Raw genomic sequence first — 21,186 nt, 5'->3', positions numbered from 1 at the left:
GTGAGGGGGTTCAGGTGGGGGGAAGGGTGAAGATTGCAGTGACAAGCCGTTAACGCTCCACTGTCGCTTCCTGTTCCTCCTCAGCGGAGGAAGGGCTCGAAGAAAGTCAATTGAGGTTACTTGGTAGTAGCACTTACATTGGATTCCTCTCTGATTGCTCTGGTAGCAGAACAAGCCTTAATAATACAAAATGAATGCCTGTGGATGGTGAATACCAGGAATGAACTAACAGACACCATCAGAGTGTTTCAGTGTTGGCTCCACCCTGTTTATGTTCAAAAACTATACTGTTTGTTAGTCTCTGGCTTGTTCTTGAGTTGAAGTTGGTGCCCTTTCCTTTAGATGGTATTGATGTAAATCAATTTTGCCTAGTCTTGGACCCGTAAGCAGCAAAATTGTGGATTAACCTGTGGTGTGTTCAGACTGAATGAGTATAAATTCACATTCAGGATGTCTTCATGTCTATGATTTCTAATTTCTAACTGATTGATCGTCTAGATCTGTCCAAGTTGATACAGAAGAGTCATTTTTGTTTGGCGATTCTATTTATATTGAGCAATAAAATTGTTTTTTTTAAATGAGATGGGTCATTGAATCTAAAAGGTACCGTTTGTGTCTCTTGTAAATGTGATAAAAGTGACTATAAAATGAAGTTTTTCAACTATTTTTAATCGTTAAGTTTAGTTTAATTAATATACTTACACACCCATTCAAAAGGTTGGGGTCAGTACGATCTTTTAATTTTTTTTATTAATACTTTTATTCAGCAAGAACTCACATTAGAATGATTTCTGAAGGATCACGTGGCATTAAATGGCTGCTGAACATTCAGCTTTACCATCACAGGAATAAATGACATTTTAAAATATAATAAACTAGGAAATAATGTTTTTGAAAGTATAAATATATTTTACAATATTACGGTTTTACTGCATTTCTGATCAAATAAATGCAGCATTTCAAAAACAAAAAAATCTCCAAACATTCGGTACTATAAATATACTATTATTTATTTTTATTTTATTAACACTTAAAAACATTACATATGATAGAATGTTTAAAAGCTTTTTGAAACTTTTAAGGAAATGCACCTGTTTCACTGAATGACCTGAATGTTTTGATGCTAGGATTGTACATGAGTACACTATAAACAAGTTGTAAGAGTAACATGTGCCAAGTGACATTTAATCCAACATTTATAGATAGAAACAGCTCAAAAGAATTTCGACTGCACGCTTTTGAATTGAACAGTGCGGGTTTTCAGTTCAAAGATGTATTAGTAATCTCACCTCATCTCTGAGGAATTTAGCTGTCTTTGTGAACTTTGCAATTTTTAAACAGATAAATATAGGTGTGTGTGCACAACAGGGAGAGGGAAGTTGTGTGTAGCTACTTTCTTGGAACATGCTACTATTGTGTGAAAGAACACTATAATGTGTAACATCTCTGGGCGTCCTCGGCCAGGCCTAGGCTAAGATGGCACCAATGATCTGTCTCTTAGATAAGAATTGGGTGTGACCGATTATTACTTTCTGCTCTTAGCTAGTTGTTTTCCACAGAGAAGAATGCAGTGGAACAACAATTTATCATAATTAACTTAGAAATATTTTCTATGAATACTTGGAGTACTAAAGCCTTTTAGTATTACGCCTTCATACATATTCACTTTGTCAAACTCTTGGTGTAAATCCACTTCTGAAGAACCAGACTAGACATACGCTAAGCAGGGTGTGACAGGAGACATTTACTGTTGACAGTTTTTTGCTCTCTCTCTCTGAGGCCACCCACAATAATCTCTAAACACACACACGAACACACCTACTTTTCTTACTGAGTGAGCTCTCTGAACAGCTTTAGATTCACTAGAATGAGCAAATGACAAGGTCATAAAACAAGAAATGTCTTGGGGGAAAAAAGCCACTTACTGAAATTGAGAAGAGTAGTTTGGGGAATTCTGTGTAGGGTTTTACCCAGTAGCCATGAAGGATCCCGGAGACCACCCATCTTCATCATATCACATAGTCAGCAATTTCTCTTTCTTACACAGCTTTCCTGACAACAGTTTGTGGCTGAGATGTTTACTAATTCAAGTCTTTGTCTAGAAGGAGAGGATATATGTGATAAGTTTTTCAAAGAACAATTAATGAAATACTCTAGTGAGATGTACTGAAATGTTTCCCAACGACATCTGACAGCACAGCAAGCAAGAGCAGCCTAGTAGCTATATTAAACAGTAAGTAATGATGTGACATGGATCTAGTTCAGTGAGTGAGCAGTCAATAGGCCAGTTGAATGTTGATTTGGTGAGTTCAGTCAGTTGATTCATCAGAAGGATTTGAAGCGGTAACTCCTGACTTTGTGAATGTTTTCTGAACTAATAATTTAAAGATATGGCTCATACCAGCAATTTGTTTGTGAATCAAGTTACAGAGGTCGTGGTCCGTGTTCGTATTTGCGTATGAAGCCTGGAGGAACGCCAGCACTATGTCAGAAAAATGTAAATACAAATTACGTTCACCTTGAACTTTTTTTTAATGTATTTATTTATTATTTATTTTTTTTGCTGGGCATGAATGCACAAGTTGAAAACTGCTGGATGGGATTCATGCACGTTTTTATCCTCAAGTTCAACTTCAGCACAATGTTTTTGTTTTTGTTGTTCTGGATGAAGCTAAATCCCATAAACTCTTAGTAAAGACAAATTTTGATGGTTCTTTGCAGCACCTTATAGGCATAATTCAGCAAAAAAGGAAAATTCTGTCATCATTTATTCACCCTCATGTCATTCTAAACCTGCATGACTTTCTTTCTTTTGTGGAAATTTTTAAAGAATGTTGTTCACCAAACAGATTTGGTGACTATTGTTTTCCATTGTATCGACTAAAAAAATAAAATGATTCTAAATATAATTTAGAATATAAATATAATTCTCAAAATATTTTCTTTGTGTCCCACACGAGAAAGAAAGACAATCAGGTTTGGAACGACATGTGAACTATTGCTTTAAGTTCTTAATTTGGCTGTATGATTTTTTGGAATTAAAAAAAAGTTTTTTTATGGCTAAATTCATAAATAATTCAGCATATTGGTGCAAGTTATCATATGTATCATACAAGGTAAAAGTGAAGCCCTCTGGGTTGTTTGAAGCAGGTTTACTGAAGAACCACCAAACTTTAAATGGTTCTCTTATGGCACCAGGCTGCAAACACCTTTCAGATGCTTTATTTTTAAGCCAAAGATTCATTAGATCACAACGCATGTGATCTAATAAGCTTATATCAGCTTCAGATCATCACATCAGAGAGAAAAATACAGGAAGAGAGAGATGGGTGGAGCGTAAATCAACATGTTTTCCCTTCTGCCAACCGACCGTCTTTCAAATAAAAACGTTTTTCAGACTTCAATTGGTTTTGCCCCCTCACCATTCATGCATGAACGTACGCAAGAAATTGATTGTGATGGACCGCACTTCCTGCTCTTGTTTCGCCTGACTGCCAGCCAGCAACCCTAATTTGGACCGCTGGATGAGCATCAGCTAGACCTAGTAGCTCTAGCTAAAGTATAGAGAACTAACCACCTTTAACTATTCTAACTGTTCTGATTCATCACAGGTCTTCACACATATCAATATCTTCCATTATATAGGTGCAAATGAGTATGCCACACATGTTTAAGCAAGTGTTTGACAGCTAAAATCGCTGGAGGTTCTCTTCACTCTGCTCCCATCATTCCCCTCCCCTTCCACTATTTATTGCTTTGGGCTTTTGAAGTTAAGGGCACTGTGTAAATTATTCATTTTCCTGTGTGAAGCTTACCTCTCAGTCAGGCCAGCTTCAACAAGCCGAGGTAGGAGTGGCACTGTTTGTTGTTTGTTCAGTGTTGTGCATGTATGTGCGTGTGTGTCTGTGGTGGTGGCTTTAAGTTCTTGTGTGTTAATCTCATTGCCAAGCACTCAACTACCGATATCCCTCAGCTCTGAGAACGCCAGTCTCTAGCATAAGCAACCTACGGGCAGATGGAGGCCGCTGAACATGAGCTATCCAGGTGAGGTCATCCAAGTGTGTGCTCCGAATGTCTCCAGAGCGCCGTGGCAGAATCTCAAGCACACTGTTTTGGCATGTTGAGACAGAGCAGATTGAGAAAGCCATGTGGGTTTTGATATCGCCTGCTAGAGATTACTATCACGCTGGCAAGTGACGTACGACTGTGCAACATTTCCCAAACATCAGCGAGCAACATGGTTTCTGAGATGAGATGTGAAACAGTACTAGGTGAACTATAAAGCTGTAAAAACACTGAGTGGGGGCTGGAAGTGGTCAAAACCAGTCTCACAGATGGTAGAAACTAACCCAGCACCCTCTGGCACACAACAGTGTGTCGGCGCTCTACGCATTCAGAATATTCTAGGAGCCTGACAGACACATTTTTTATATTTGTAGCATGTCTGGCTAAGAGAGCACCTGTTTGCTCTTCCGATTGGATGCCACTGGGTTTGCTGGATGCTCTTGAATTCTAAATATACTCGCTATGATCACAAAGACTGAAAATCACAGTTTGGATTCTGTTTCTTGACGGTCCTCTGTGGAGCAGATATGAGATGTTTAAGGAATGTTCTGGTTACAATACAAATTAAACTACCACAGAAAAAATTTTACTTGTCAGGTGGTTTGTAAAAATCCTGTTTACAATGCACTTACACTGGAAGTCTATGATAAACATTCAAATCCATACTATTTCCAAAGTTGATTTTTTTGGTTGTTAACCAACCATTCATCATAGGTTGGTTTTATTTTTTTATTCAAAATGTCTAGTAAAATGATTTTCGGTGATGTGTTATTGACTTCTCAATCAATGAGGTGGCATTTACACAAGTTTTCAACTAAAAACAGAAAACTTTTATGGGTTTTGGCCGTTCATTTACACAACAACGGCTTTTGAGGGCCTGAAAATGCATGTTTTTGAAATGGACAATTATTGTCTCTGTGTAAATTACAAAATCGCAAATTTGTGAAAACGATAATGTCATGCGCATGCTTATTACGTGTTCAATATATAGACAATGTGTGAGTTTCTTTACAAAGTGACATTCCCAACTACTGGCCTGGCATGCCTAATGCATGCATAATACTTTTCAAAAACGCAAAGCTTTTCTGTTTTTAGTACATCGTTGCCATATAAACACACCCTGAATCTGCCCCTTTCTTATAAATGACTGCATGCCATTTGTAGGTTTTTCCCCTGAAGGATGTAAAAACTGTGGCACTATCAAAACAACAGTATTTGATTATTTTCAACCAGCCCAACTTAGCAACAGTGGCTCAACCAATGGTGTGAGCTTGGGGCGGGGCATTCTGTTTTGTCTGACCAATGACAGATGGAGAGTGCTCAGAAAACCTGTTTGAAAACAGACCTTCATTTTGTAATTCTGTTACAGGGCGCTAATGGCATAGAAATAACACCCTTTTCAACTTTAAACATTGACCTGCTCCAAAATTATGTGAGGTGCATTTGACAGAAAAAAAAATGCGGGAAAGCCAATATTGCTGATTCCCAAGATATCTTGCATGGATCCTTCACAGAGAAGGCAATCCTATAAGGTAGTGCAAATCCAAGATGGTGGATAAGGAGTTATTATTTATTCAGTACTGATAACAAATAGTTCATTCTAATTAAAATTGGTTATTTTACCCAATACTTGTGCATTTTGAGTTGTATATTAGAATACTCTTAGTTCAGCAACATGCTAGTATCAACGTGTACTAAATGGTGTGCCGTGAACATGGAAGATATTAATGATATAAGAAATCAGTTTTGAAAGTAAAACTAAACTATTTCAACAATGTAAGGGGTGTGTTTGCTTACAGTCGGACTCCATTTCTTCATAATATCTTCATTTTAAACAAAATCTTGATGATATCTAGATAGCGCAGCCTGAGTAAAACCACTGGGTTTTTTTGTTAGGGTACAGAACACTTCAGCACATTTAATCAAAGTACACAGAATTGAAGATCTGATGCAAATAGACTCAGTCTGACTAAAATCTGGACCGGTTGTAATCACGCAGAGAGCACACTGAAACTCCGAAATGTTTCTATAGCATGTTGGTTCAGCTAGTATGATGGAGAGGGGGTTTCCACCCTACAAACTACAGAGGGATTTGTAAGTCACATGACTATGTTATTCTCACTGTATTCGTGTACCGTAGTGTGCACACATGCTGACTTTTACTATTTGGTCAATGTGTTGTACCCTGAAAGACACCTTCCTGTTTTTTTTTTTTAAATGTGGTAAGATTTACAGTATGTGACATCCCTTCCACTCGGCTCTATACGTGCACCCGTGTCAGTCAGTGAAAACCGCCTCAAGTTCACTTTCACTATGGCTGTGGTACTTAGAAACAAATTAATTATTGACGTTTGAGTTAATTTTGATTTACTATATCTTATATTTTACTTGTTTTTTGTTTTTGTTTTTACTACAGAAATTTACTGACCAAACATAATTTTTATATGGTTCAAACAAAACATTATATATTTTATTTAAAATATCTTCAAGACTGTAAAGAACATAGTATCTAAGCAAAATTGGACCTTGTACTGGTCTGGTATGCTTTTCAGCCAGCAAGCTTAAAAATAATAGAACAAAAGAAACCGATAAAGGTTGTGCTGCCCCTATGTGGTTGATAAAAATAGTGAACCAGCACTTTACATAAATACAGTAGAAATCAGCTGAAAGTTTAAATGTTAAACAAATAAAGGTATAAGCAAACAAAGGTGTTTAAAATTCAGAAAATGTAAAGCCTTGATAGCAAAATTTGAGATCTAATTAGTTTAAAATCCTAATTTCTGTGATTTTACTTTATAGCAATAAATCTAAGTTTAAGTTTCTAATAAAGTCATTTTTGCAATAAAATAAATTAGGCTATGCAATCCATAGAAATGAACCGGACATCATTAAACTAAGATCTGAGGCAAAGACAGATGAAAAAAACAACAACAACAGAAGAAGAAAAGCTCCATATTTTTTAATTGAAGCTTAAGAGTATAACGCTGTCAGCGTATGCACTCTACAATATTTGTATAAAACGTACAAACAACAAAGACAGTGTAAACATCAACACGATATAAAATACAGGCAGAGTGTATAATAGCAGTACGTAGCAGTAGGTGCGGTCATACTAGACTTCCTGTCATATGCATCTGAAAACATGAATGCAAGTTAACTAAAAAGTCATGTGCTTTGTTTTGAACTGCTAATTGGTATGACAAGACATTTGACAAACAGAGGATCTAAATGTCACAAATTGATCTTTTGGCCAAATGCAATACAAAAAAAAAAGAATAAAAATGTTAACACTGTATTGTCTGCAGTGTTGCAGTAAATATAACATTTTGAATGCATTGTTATTTGTCAGTTACAATAGATTCAAACAGATGGTATAGAGAGTGACATCATATCCTGTTGGCCATATTTGTTCTCAAGTAATTTTGCATGCAATAAGTCTGGTGTGACCGCATCTTAATTCCTAAACGCGTTGTGTGTATAAAGTATGGAGGATGAGTAATGGTCTCTGAGTTATCGGTCAGGAGTGATTCCTGGCATGATGGGGGAGATCTAGTGCTTATCTGGAGTTAATTGAAGAAAATCAGTCTTGTATAAAAAAGCCATACAAAACACCCTTATTGATGTAGGGAGAAAAATTATAGAATTAAATGTATGTCATAAAAATCAAGGCCTAAAAACGGCCTTTATACGGTCCACTTCACTGCTTCAGTCAAGTCCGAACATGTGAAATGTTCTGATACGGTACTAAGACAACCGTAAGTGTAATATGAGAACAACCGCAAGGATATCAGTCATAAAAACAGATCGTAACAGTGCTATAATTAATAACAGAATGCATTAAAACCTGGAGAAACGGACTATTGAACAAAAGGAAGGTAAAAGAGATGGGCGGAGCTTGAAAGCTTGCCGACATCTGCTACAGTACTGGGGGACACAAAGATCCCAGCATGCCATGCATCTTGAAATGTGCTTGGAAGGGGTAAAGGTTGAAACCCATTCAAGTGCCATAGAGGTCAACGGCCCTGTTTCAGTCTGTCAATGTGAAAGGTGAGTTTAAGGGCAGGACCCAACTTCAGCCCCATGTATTTCATCATGACCTCACTGCGGAGCAGGAGAAGAGCTTTGCCGTCAATTTCCTGCAACAGAAGAGTATTATGCAAACAAGACAATGTTTAGCATTTTATTGCACAAACAATAAGACAGAACATCTTTCATGTGTAAAAGGATACTGGACACAAAATCTATATGCCCCAAAATGTTTTCTCGTGACACTGTTGGAACTTCGTTAGAGGCTAAGTTTCATCTTTAAATTAATGAATAGACCATCGATAAGCATTGTACATTAAACAACACAAGACTGCTTCCCTTCAACAGATTCAATCTTTTACGGTCCCTAAAAGTCTTACATGGTAAAATAAATGTAAAAAATTGCAGTGTGCTCCAAGCTCAAGTCTCCAGCTGTCTAAAAAGGGCATCCTAGAATGTGAAGGGCTCTTATGAATCAAACTAAGCACAAGAGACAATAATAAATAATTCGGTATCACAATAATTCAATATCTCTTTCTCTATTCCAGGGTATCGACAGTTTTTTTTAGACTTGCATAAAATTAATACCATATGTTCCTAAAGAACACAGAATAATCTCAGAATAAATAATGTATCTCTGATTAATTTACTTAGTTAAACAGACTGGGGCACACATCAACTAGGACTTAATACTGCTTATCAGCAAAACAATAAAATACTCAAGCCATGTTATAATTAATATTATTAGAGGTCAACTGATAATGGATTTCACTCACCTCATACAATAATGTGTTTAAAGAAAGACAATTAACAGATTATAATGCTGATAATCTATAAAATCTATATAATGAGTGTGTTAATGTTCTTAGCCTTTCCTTCCTGTGACGGGGCGGCCCAAAATGCAAGGCACAATAGGTTTTTATGAAACCAAAATACCAATAACCAGAAAAAAATATGCATGATGTGGGACTTTTGATTATAAACAAGCATGCAACAAATTACAAAATAAAAAGCATAAAGTAAACAATGATAATTCATTAGCAGTATTTCATAAGCAACTGCTTGGCATAAATGCACTGTATTTACTGACTGCTAAATTTTCTGAAAACACAATCCTGCAGAATGTGCAAAATTAACTTTGAACATGCTGCACTCATTTTAATTAAATGAAATTATCGCTTTTTTAAGTTTACTAATCTCATTAGGGCTCTATAGCAATTACAGCATAAAAGAGAGACTTTGTATTCCTCACTTACATGTTTGCGGAAGAGGTCTGCGTGGGGTCCGAGTTGAGGGTCGATGTCTCTGATGAACTGCATAACGTCCTCCACCGTCCACAGGTTGGGGTCTTGTCCACTGGGTCGTGGGCTTTCTCTCGAGCTCAGAAAACGCTCTGAACCTGAACAGCAATCATAAGACATATCAGTGAAAAAAGGTTTTTGAGGTTCATAAGTTGTTCATATAATTGTGTTCAGGTTTTACAGTGGGGTCCAAAAGTCTAAAACCGCAAATGAAAAATGTTCTATTTTACATCTTTTATTGCAAATAATTTGTTCATTACAAATTATATTAACAGCATAGCAATTTTGGGTGAAATTGAAAAATGACTGAACAGCAGCATTCAAGCTGTATGTATCTACAAGTCTGTGTAAAATATCCAGAACGTGTAACCTTTTGTACAAAGGAGTCAATGTCACAAATCTGCTTAGGTTTGATTAGTAACCTAGAAATAATCCTACAATTTTTCAAGTTTAAATTAGATTTAAAATCCAAGATTTTCACTGTTGTTTTTTTGGACTTGACGTTGTGTGCAAATGATCCTCAACGATGGGCTAGTTTGCGTACCTGTTGAGCCCAGACGATGCAGTTTCCCTGATGAGTTGCTACTTTGAGAAAGGGAACGCATTGCTAAGCCATGTCCAGGGGACAAGTGTGTTTTCTCCAACACCTCCGAGCTGCCAACTCCATTCTCCATCAGGAAGGGCTCTGATCAAACACAATGATACAAAAACACCCCATTTAACAGAGAGCCAAAAGACATTAGAGTTCACTAATTAAATGCTGTTTTAGGAGTGGAACAGTGTGAAATACCTTCTGAGGAGAGATGGTGGTTTTTAGCTATTTTGTGCGGTGCAGAGTTGCTGTTGTAGGCGTCATGTTGGAGGAATCTCTTAGTCCCCTGACCAGGTCCAGAACTCAGACTTTCTGAAAATGTTCTCCTCTCTACAGCACACACAAGGCTCTCTTTTAATATCTATACAACGGTAAAATCAAAGAATGCACAAAATATAGTAATGAGCGACAGCAGGTGTATTTGTAAGCATGAGCGCTGACCTGTGTATGTCCGGCTGTCATAGTGAACTCCTCCCACAGGGACGGGCTGACTGCCGAACAATGGGTCACAGTGCAGGTTGTGACAGAGTTTCTCCAGGAAGCGCAGCACATATGTCACACTGTTCACTGCCGGCAGTGTTAGAGTGTGGTGCTGCTGCTCAAAGTAGGCTGTAAAAGTCAAATGGCCATTAGATCAGTGGTCACTGTTAGTCTATGTTTACTAAACTAAGGTCTGCAAGATTAATTGAAATGAAACTGAATTTGCAATATGGCTTAAATGACAAAGGCTGTGACTGAATTAAAAAATATATATGTGCTGTGTGTTTCAGACTGAAGCACGACACTGTGTATGCCATACAAACCCATGAATATTAGTACTGTAGAATAAAATTATTTTATCTTAAATAGGTTTTTTTACAGTTAAATATTACAATAGGGAAGTTTCTTGTTTTTTTTTTAATTTTTCATTTGTAATAATAACATTATTATTATTATTGCAATTAGATATTTCCCCCAAATTGTGCAGCACTAAGAAGTCAAGACGCATTTGAGGCTCTCAGTAAATTTGTATTAGCTTTGTGTGGGTCTGTGCATTCTGACCAGATATGAGCTCTCCTCCATGGCCTGGTTTGAGGCAGGAAAAGACTGAGCTCTGGTTATGTGCACAGTCAACACAGGCCTGAACACACTGCTGCAGCACAGAGGAAGCTCGGCCCGGCCCAAAGTGATCTGGCAGTGACTGGATACAGCGTGCATCCAGATGGGGACCCACTTTCCCATACTTATTCAGATACACACATACTGAGACACACAAATAATTGCAGGGAAGATGTTAGCAAATATACTACATGACAAGGACTGAAATATTTATTTGGGAAAAGATCTGAGACACTTATAGTACCTGTAGGGGCCTGTAGGGCAGCACTGGGAATGGTGGCATTGTCCAGCGGAACTGAGCTGGTGTCTGGCTCTGGAGTGCTACTGCTTGGCGAGGTGGGCATAGGGTTGGGTCCCAATCGGGGTTTTCTCTGTATAAAAATAAACATGGTCTGTATAAATAATGGCGCCTTATAGTTATCACTTTGATTTCTAATATTAGTTTCTAACATTAGTCTGCTGAAGAGTCGCACCTTGCTTCCAGGTTTAGGGCCTCTCTTTTTTGGGATCTTGATGGGATCTGTTGGGTTCTGCTGCACTTTCTGGGACCAACTGGCTGGCAGTTTGCTTCTGGGTTTGCTGATAGGTCTACCAGGACCTCCAATTGTTCCTTCAAGCCACGCTGTCCTCTTGGCCCAGCTTAGCTAGAAGACGACATAAATATAAATATATGACACATTCAAACTCCCGTTAAGTATTTTGGTAGCAATTCCATACATTAAAATTTGATTTACCTTAAACATATTTTTACAAGATAACATTCACCTTATCATTAACCCAGCAAAACAGATGAAAACGAAATGGATAGGTTACCGTGTACCCATTTCCTCTACATCTCATTCATGCAAAGCACATTTAACAAACTTTGGCCTCCTAAACTTACATCAAACATTATATTATTTACCCAGCGTGCTGTTACTGGTGGATATAACCACAGCTAGCTTATACGATGTTGATTTATGTTTTAATTTTTTAAAGCACCAGAATGTGTTTATGCATTTAAAAACGTGAGATGCTGTGTAGTGGAATGATAAAACCTCAAAAGGTCTAAAGAAAAAATATTTTTTACAAAAGTTCTTTCAACTTCAATGGTGGGTTTTTAGAATGCATGTCATGTGTGATTAATTTGCGAGCGCAACGGTCAAATGCATCCGTATAGCGCGTTTACTTAAAACAAAAAAAAAAACAAAAAAAAACCTAAAGCAAAGCAGTGCCGTGAAATGCAAAAACCTGTTTTGTTTGAACAGCCCCTTACTTTGCATGACGGAAACCCAAGTATCAAATCCCTAGGAACGGCACAATAGGACATCCCTGATGCAACCTAGCTAGAAAATGATTTCTGAGCAAATCTGTCAGCCTTCATGTTTTAAAATAATTTTAATGATTGAGATGATCAAATACAATGTATAGAATAGCATGTTCCTCAGGTCGGTATATTTTATCTCCCTTGTGCGACAAGGATTTCTCAGAAAAATGAAGACCCTAATGGCGCCCATGCTATTGACTGCTGAAACTTTATTGTGATGACTCTAAATGCATTTATACCTTGCTTCCTGGTTTAGGGCCTCGTTTCTTCGAGATATTAATAGATTCCAGCTCCTTTCCAGATTGGCTTGTCTGGGAAACATGTGTTCCTTTCTGACCCCAGGGCCCAGATAGTTTGTTTTTTTTGCGGCCAGGCTTACGTTTCTTCTGGGGTGGGGGTCTGCCTGGCGTAGGTGGCATGCCTGTCACCTCTATGCCACCCTCTGGTAGGGCACTAAGTGCACCTAGCGTCTTTGGTAACCCAACTGCAAAAAAATTAGGGAAAGAAAATACAGCTTAAATAGGGCAATATGCCACAACGTGTGCGGCAACAAACTTAGAAGCAGAAGATGAGAAAGGCAGGCTTTGTGTGCCGAGTTGACCCATTTTTCTTTGAGCCATCTTAACAAAGAAATGAGTTGTGTTATACATTTTTGGTGCTACTGGCCTCTGAAGTGATACAGAGATGAAAAGAAAATGTGAAAGAGAGTGCACAAGAAAAGAGGAAGGGAAGAGAAAGAATGAAAGACAGAGAGATTAAGAGATTGATCCACAAATCTGAATTTGAGATTCTTAAGAACAAAAAAAAATAGAGTAAATGAAAAGTTTGTAAACTTTAACTGCACTGAATATTTATCAAAATTCCATGTCAACAAAAAAACTAGAATAAGTCAAAAACACCAGAAGACTTAAATGACCAAATTCAAGCTAAAGACAGCAATCACAAACAAACACATTTCAGAGCTTTACAGACCTGTTAGTGAGGCCAGGATTGCTGTTTGTACTCATCCAACTCAGAGAAATGAAGACTGTACGACCTCACTGAACAAGGGCCTGCTCTTGATCTTGCAGTGCATGTTCATTTGTGGCATCTTATTCTGTCAATTCACTTCCTTCCTGCCCTAGTTTCGATTTGCTCTCTAAAGCCTTAAAGTCTGCAAATAGTGACACAGCGACCGTCTTTCTAGTACTGTTAACCTTGAAAGTCTTTCATGCACAAACATGGCGGCGTTTTTTCGACTCTTTCCCAGACTGATACGTTTATCCATTTTCCCAGTTTCCCTCACATATAAAGACACTCACAAATAAAACACCATAAAAACTCACTTACCCCGACTAGCTGTGAAGTTTAGTGTGTGTTTAGAGGCCTGACAAGATTTGTCTTCCTCTGCCAAACGCGATGGTCTTGCTTTGTCTCTTTAACCCTCTTCTCTCATCCCACACAGTCACACCAGCTCTTTAATGCGAGGCCTACTATTGGGCACAGGGTTTGCAGTCGTGCCAGCTGGGTGGATGCCAACCCCTTGTAAACCAAAACTCCCATGTTCTCTCTGATCAAATGCCTTTATTGTTTAAAGGAATAGTTCACACAAAAATGAAAATTCAGTCATCATTTACTCACCTTCATGTCATTCTAAACGTTTTTGTGTGAATTATACCTTTAAAAACTCCTGTTTATTTGTGTTATCACCTCTCTATTTTCCATTTCTCTACCCAGACTATTTTTGTCTCTTCTTTCTCTACTTCTGTGCTGTCACATTTGCAATGTTAAAGTAACATCTTCTATTTCCCACTGAATTAAATTTACCTGGCTAATTTAAGTTTCGATAGATACTCACAAGTTGCTTTGGTATAAAAAAAGCCACTATGAACATACATGTATTGTACATAAATAATGTATAATAAATGTATAACAAACTTCATGAAATTTTAAAAAATGCAAATTGCATAAAGTCCTGTTCCATGGTCACAGATTCAGCTTAATAACACCCCTCTCATTTATCATACAATAATTGGTACAACTCTCAAAAGTTTGGGGTATGATTTTTATTTTATTTTTTTCCCCAAGGCTGCATTTATTTGATCAAACAGTAAAAACAGTAATTTTATAAAATATAATGGTAACAAAAACCTGTTTTCTATTAAACCTACTGAAAATTTTTATTTATTCCTGTGATGGCAAAGCTGAATTTTCAGCAGCAGCATCAGCAGCAAGTGTCACATGATCCTTCAGAAATCATTCTAATATGCTGATTCACTGCTCAAAATTATTATTTATTATTAGCAATTTTGAAAACAGTTGTGCTGTATTTTTGTGTGATACATTTTGCTCGGCATACTTTCATGAACTTATTGAACCCAAACATTTGAACAGTAGTGTATTTAGCATTGGCCTCTTTATTTCATGTCTTCTGTTCTTGTCAATCTTACCTCCATCCTTTCCTGTGCATGAATGCCAATGTAAACTTGCCAGAATGAGAAAATCTGAATTCATACTGAGTAATCCGCACCTTTAGTGCCTGGCGGCTGCAGGTTGTCTCCAGTAAGTGCACACCAGCCGACTGGGAAGATGTCTCTGGAATCATAGCGGCAGTAGTAATCAAAAGCGCCCCGCCAGCCATCGAAGGTGACCAGAACTTCCACACCCCGAAGCGCGCCCACTGTGGCAGGACAGATGAAGTGAGGATTCTTCCTGTCCACTGCCTCCAGCTTCATCCCCACCTGAAAACTGTTTTGCTCCGGAGCAGGTGGTTCTTGCTGAAGGGCCAAAGAGATGAAGGGAAAAGTAAGTGAAACATATCAGACAAAAAGTAAAGAGATGAAAGGAAAACTTATACACTTTGCTTATTCTAGTGTCAAATGACCAGAACATGCTAAAATAATCCTTGAACAAAAATGTTGAACTTGACCTTTAAACTATCGTGTGTGTTTGTTTATTGCTGTTTGTGATAGATACCTTGTGAAAGATTCGGGCTGGGGCCATTTCTGCTCCGTTGAGTGTTTTTAATAAGAACATGGGCCATGATGATGCGTTCAGACGAAACCCTAGAAAAGAACACAGAACATTCACAGTCAACTATCACTCCATTTTATCAAAGCACATTTTTATAATGGCAAGGAAGTTGCTGATTACCTGTGTTGAAAGATGAGACAGTGTTTTGACTAAAAAAAAATTATTTTTTTTTAAAACCTTGTAAAGTAATGTGCTATAGCTAAATTCAGAAGATCATGTCATGAAGACACTATATGCACACAAGCTATTGAGGTAAAAGCTAAAAAATATGTTTCATTGTGAATAGAATAACATTTTTGAATTGTGAAATTCAAAGATCTGGAATGCAAAAAATAAATAAAAAAATACAAGACAAACTAATGGTCTAATTTACAACAGAGCTGAGTAATGTGTTGTCTTTCTCACCTAGTGGTGGCTGCAGCATGCCTCCGTTCTTCTCGCAATTCCCAATAGGCTGGATTTCTGAGGAGTCCACCAGGCGCCAGAAATCATTCTTGTTGTCGCTACCATCCAGTCGCAGGCGGAGGCGGGAGCCCGTCAGGCCCACCACAGTAGCGATGCAGGTGGATGTAGTGTTTCTAGGATCCTGAGCTTCCAGCTTCATGCCAGCCTTAAACTCATTCACCGGAGGGGTCGTGCTCTGAGAATAAGGATCTTTTTTTCTTAACGTGGAAGTGGAATCAGGTAGACGTTTATAAATGGTTCAGAGTGATGACGTGTTCCTCATTTGCATGTGTGCATGGAAAGACTTACCTGTCTGAAGCAGTGAGGAAGAGCAGCAACTGCTCCTGTCTCTTTTAGGTACTTCTCCCAACTAAAATGTCCTTAAAAATAAAGGTAAACATGTCAGCATTAAACGCCTCTTAGGATTCTGTCTTCATCGAGAATTAGCAAGCCTGTCTAACAACATGATGGTTAACAATGAGATATAATCTAAACCTGAATAATAATCAAAAATGACTACTGAAACGTCTAGGAGATAACTAACTCTTCCCTGACTACTTTCAGATGTACACATTAGTATAATGCTGAAGGTGTCCCTGTCGAGGTATCTGACTCAAAGTAGCTTTTTAAGTGTAGTGAGTTTGATACCTTCGTACTGTGATGGGACACGAGAGGGGCGACCACTGCGAGCATGCTTGATCCGTTTGCCATCTTTCCACTCAATAGCTACTGGAATGGAAAAACACTTCAATATCACTACATTTGTTATTAAACCTGAATCATAAGTAGGGATATGCCGGTATCAAATTTTCATGTTGCGATTAATTGCTAATGCTTTTATCACGGTATACGGTATTATCACGATGTTGACATTTAGTTTTAAAAAAGTGCTGTCATAATACAGTATAACAGGTTTAATAACTTTTTTCTTATAACAAAAATAACTGAACATTTAAATGCAATAAAGCAATACAGAAAAATTTATAAAGTTAATAGTTTTACACAGATTAAAGTGCAAAAGAACTATAAAGACCAATAGGTATCAATTTACAATAAGACCTCATTAGTTAACCTTAGTTAATGCATTAACATTCACAATGAATCCTTCTTTTATTGTTTCTCTAGTGCTTAAATGCTTTGTGTCATTATTGTCTGTTTCTTTTAGCCTTGTAAAGCACTTTGGTCAACACTAGTTGTTTTTAAATGTGCTATACAAATAAACTTGTATTGTATTGTATAATGAGCAATATCTACATTTGCTACAGAAGTTATAATCTTTGTTTAAAAAAATGCAAGTCTTAGTTCATGTTAGCTCATTAAATAACACAGTTACTATTAAGTCTAAATATTTAAGTATTTGGCTCTGTGATGAACATCATAGCAAATACACAAATCTGAATAACTGTTTAAATCATTTAAACACCTTTCATACACAGAAAGTAGTGCAGCTGCTTTGTTTACAGGGTTTCCGGGCTGCATTTAAATTAATTATTATTTCTGCAGTTTAGCGCCATCTGCTGTCAGAGAGTGAAAGTGCGCTTTCATCCAGAGTGTCTCTCACATGTTCCGCCATGTGCTTCTCGTCCGCACTTATTTAGTCAGAGTGCGCATGCGTCTTTCACGCAGCATACAGCGGTGTTGTGCATTTTGACCAGTTGATGGGAAAAGTATTCTTCAAAAAGCATTCAAAATTCGGAATAATTTGTAATATATAATTATTCACGGTATTTAGAAGTGCCCACGATAACAATATCGTGCATATTCATTACCGTGATATATCGCATTACCGAATACCGGCACAAGTCTAATCATAAGTCAGAATGCATCCCCTGATAACGTTCATTATCAAAATTCTGTCAAAATGCTTGTCTTGGTGAGTATCCTCATAAACAGTCGGTTATGCCTCAAGTGAACAGTCAGGAGAAAATCAGATGTGTGTCAATATATTAGATGAGTGCATTATGTCAGCCTAATATACCTGCAACTGTCTGTGTGCTTAATGTTAATTAAATAACAAAAGAAAACGAAAAAACTCTCTCTCTACTTTTGATTGGATACATTTTGTAACTTAATTTATACAGTAAAATCTGTGCATGTGATTACTCAATTTCTCAAGTATTTCTTCCCTGAATACTATTTAGACCTACCTGAAGAAAAATCAGTTTATTTTATTTGTATCTTTGTTGTATTGTATTCATTGCTATTGCTTGTAATTTGTCTATTGCTTAGGCTAGTATATTTTACTGTGGTAATTTGCACAGAGAATTGAAAATTTCACTAGTATAAAGTTAATAAAAGTTGGTTTATTATTCTTATAAAAATGGTGCAACCATATTTATTAGAATACATGGTCAAGAACCATGAAAACGATCTTTTTTTAGGAAGATTATAAAAATTATAGACTTTTAATTTTATTAAAAATGTATCTGTGTGTATTTGTGCCAATCTAACATAATCATAGTAACATAATGTGACATTATACGTTTATTATTATTTACATTTGTTTAAAGAACCCTTAACATTTAAGTAAAGTAACGTTAAATATATATTAACATACTGAACAAATAAGAGTCTCACCTTTCTGTGGTACAGGTTTCTTCATGATCCAGCTTATTCCAACCTCTCTGCAAAAGACAAACACAAAACTGAGACTTTAAACCGGTTTCTTACATCAGGGTCTGTTTTAGATGGTTCGATCTGGCCTGTCTGTCTCTCAGGCAGTGAATCGTTGTCCGTTACTGCTCAGCTGTCACGGGTCTCTCATTCTTTACATGCTGAACCGTTAACCACGAACCCCTGCCAGCTATATTCCCCAAAGGAAATTATCATGAACATCGATAACACAGCTGGCCAGAAGGTCATTTTTCTTACACAAATGGAATACTTTAGCATTTTCCTGTCTGGAATGACCCAAAGGGTCGTTGGGTCAGACGCTTAACAAGCAGCAATGACTCAAAAGGTCAATGTGAAGCGACATGAATTGGCTGCTGTTAGTCATATTACCCTGTTTAACTGAAGAACATGACAAAATAATTGTAAGAAAATAATAATACAAACGCAAACATCCCGTTAAACCACGCGCACCGTTTTCCAGCAGTCAACAACATTTGAATACAAGTTATTCTTCTCGCGAGCATCTGATAATTTCTGTTTCCACAAAGCCCTCTTTTATGACTAAATGCAGAATAAATTAAAGAAAACTAACTGTATGGGTACAGATACCTCAAAAGATGGCTCCCTGTCTCCCAGTTTTCCAGTTCTCTGTTCAAAAGCAGAGCGCCTTTGAGCGCCAAACACAGTCCCTCCCTCTCCATAAATGACAGCGCAGTAGTGGCGGGGATTTGATTCATCCCGGTGCCTCGATTCTTTTGAATCAGTTCATCATCAAAGATTCATTCGTACTACGAAAGGGCAGGAAAGCAGCTACGCGCCTGAAAAAGGACGGTAATCTGAGTCGATACATGGAAATGGACAATTCATTCACTTAAAAGATTCATTTACAAGCCAAACACCACTACAGCCTCATTTCACTGGGACGCCACAGTCTTCCGACTCGAAAACTCGAACAAAAGCGTATTATTTATACTTTTGTACATTTAAAATCACGTCAAACTCTCCAGGAATGATTTAAGTGCATTTATCGATATAAAACATTCAACTTTTAAGAACACAGCATAGAAAACACCACTCTATCTCAAACCCACAACAAAAATGCTGCTATGCTACGTAGCATCATGCCATGTTTTGTATCGCATTTCACAACGTCCTGTTTCTTTATGATATACTGACCTTGATCATAAGAAACAGACAGTAACATATACGTCTTTGGGTCTCTGTTATTATAAGACACCACTTCACCTCCAATGCTTATACAACAAGCATTAGCTAAAGGCTAACCTCTAGCAACTCACTGAGTCACTTTTTGTGTTTTTTTTTTCCTCTACATTTAACAAAACTAAAGTTATAAAGTGATGTAATATTTCCTAGGAAATTATTACGGACGGAAGGAAGGGGACTGTTTACCTTGCGGAGAAAGGTTTTTGTGTGATTGTTCAAGTGTGAGGGGTTAGTGTTTATCCGCCATGTTTTAGTGCGCGTGTAGTCTTGTGTTTGTGTGAGGAGAGGGGAGGGGCTGCACGCGACTGCACGGGACGATTAGACTTCTATCAAATGGGCCAAGAAGGCTACTGCTAGTTATGTTCTATAGTGTGTAAGTTTGTTCGCCACAATGTTTGGAATAAACAATTTTTCGAGAGTTGTTTCGTTTCTTTTATTTATCTGAACGGCTTAACAATAACTAAAAAAAAACATGCAAAAATCCTGGCCAGTGACTTGCAGAATACATTCAATAAATATAATGTATCATAAAATTATTAAATACGTCATGTAATGTTGCAATAAATAAAAAAGTACAGTGACGTGTGGCCTATATCATGTATGTCAGGTCACTTTTCATTTTACATAAAAAAACTTTTATATTTTGTACACTTTTATTATGCTTATGTTGATTGCAACATTCCATGCAGTTGAATTATGTATTGATTTTCTTTATTTTCAAGGTGTGTATTTCAGTTTGTTTTCCATAAAGTTTTCCATTTTAAGGTTTACTTGTATTTCACGTGTCATTTCACATCCTTATTCATTTATTTATGCTTACATTTCATTCATTGCACTTCTGTTTTTTATTGCAACTTTCTATTATTTATTTAATATTTAATTATATATTTATTTAATTTAGTCTGTTAATATACATGTGTGAAACAGAGTGCATTGTAATCAAAATAATCTTTGGCATGAGATAAAAAAAACAGATATTTTCATTTTTTTTAATCACAATTTTGGTTTATGTGTAAATGGAGAATGTGGGATTTCGAATATTTTCCTTTGTTTTGAAGGTCACATTAAAATATTAATTTTATATTTATTTTAGGCTATTTTACTTTTTTTTTCCCAGATCAAGGTGTTTAATTTTAAAATATGAAAATCAGTTATAAAAACAATAATCATTACATCTTTAAAACTATGATCTAAATAAAGAGTGGAGCAAACAATTATTTAAAAAAAATAAAATGAAAATAATAGAATTTAGACACCACAACAAACATTGTTGCCTCTACCAGAATTTAATTTCTTTATTATTATTTTTTTACCAAAAATTATTTGGCTACCAAGGAGACAAAAGTGTGATATGAAATATGAGACATGAAGCTAAAAATGAAAAGCTACTTACTTTATTACTTGCTTTATTACTTAAAGGGGTCATATGATGCGATTTCAATTTTTCCTTTCTCTTTGGAGTGTTACAAGCTCTTGGTGCATAAAGAAGATCTGTAAAGTTGCAA

General features: G+C 36.8%; 1 protein-coding gene across 5 annotated transcripts; it reads right to left on the bottom strand.

Annotated features, from left to right (window-relative positions):
- Window positions 1–7,077: 7,077 nt before the first annotated feature.
- Window positions 7,078–19,964, bottom strand: LOC107700718 (polycomb protein SCMH1-like). 5 transcript variants are annotated; one of them, XM_016502483.1, is made up of 16 exons: window positions 19,868–19,964; window positions 18,422–18,468; window positions 16,493–16,570; window positions 16,154–16,224; window positions 15,806–16,040; window positions 15,344–15,432; window positions 14,898–15,144; window positions 12,628–12,872; window positions 11,556–11,726; window positions 11,327–11,453; window positions 11,026–11,226; window positions 10,426–10,593; window positions 10,183–10,314; window positions 9,937–10,077; window positions 9,348–9,490; window positions 7,078–8,201 (listed from the first exon to the last, which is right to left on the bottom strand). In XM_016502483.1, the coding sequence occupies exons 2-16, from the start codon at window positions 18,444–18,446 to the stop codon at window positions 8,079–8,081; spliced, it is 2,196 nt and encodes a 731-aa protein (XP_016357969.1). In that variant the 5' UTR covers window positions 18,447–18,468; window positions 19,868–19,964; the 3' UTR covers window positions 7,078–8,078. The 5 variants fall into 5 exon arrangements, with proteins under 5 accessions (XP_016357969.1, XP_016357965.1, XP_016357968.1 ...); XM_016502479.1 differs by lacking the exon at window positions 19,868–19,964 and adding an exon at window positions 19,067–19,136 and having other exon boundaries at window positions 16,493–16,573; XM_016502482.1 differs by lacking the exon at window positions 19,868–19,964 and adding an exon at window positions 19,067–19,136.
- Between the last annotated feature and the right edge of the window lie 1,222 nt (window positions 19,965–21,186).

Source organism: Sinocyclocheilus anshuiensis, unplaced genomic scaffold (genome assembly GCF_001515605.1).
Source record: "Sinocyclocheilus anshuiensis isolate Anshui unplaced genomic scaffold, SAMN03320099.WGS_v1.1 scaffold782, whole genome shotgun sequence".
NCBI classification, from domain to species: domain Eukaryota; kingdom Metazoa; phylum Chordata; class Actinopteri; order Cypriniformes; family Cyprinidae; genus Sinocyclocheilus; species Sinocyclocheilus anshuiensis.
This window is presented reverse-complemented; position numbering and strand designations above follow the sequence as displayed.

Excerpts from the sequence above, each read along its gene's own strand:
- LOC107700718 (XM_016502480.1), bottom strand. The coding sequence starts at position 18,446 with ATGAAGAAACCTGTACCACAGAAAG. Across the intron at positions 15,433-15,805 it reads CATGCTGCAGCCACCACTAG|GGTTTCGTCTGAACGCATCA; the intron begins GTGAGAAAGACA and ends GTTCTTTTCTAG. Across the intron at positions 10,315-10,425 it reads TGACAGCCGGACATACACAG|AGAGGAGAACATTTTCAGAA; the intron begins GTCAGCGCTCAT and ends TGTGTGCTGTAG.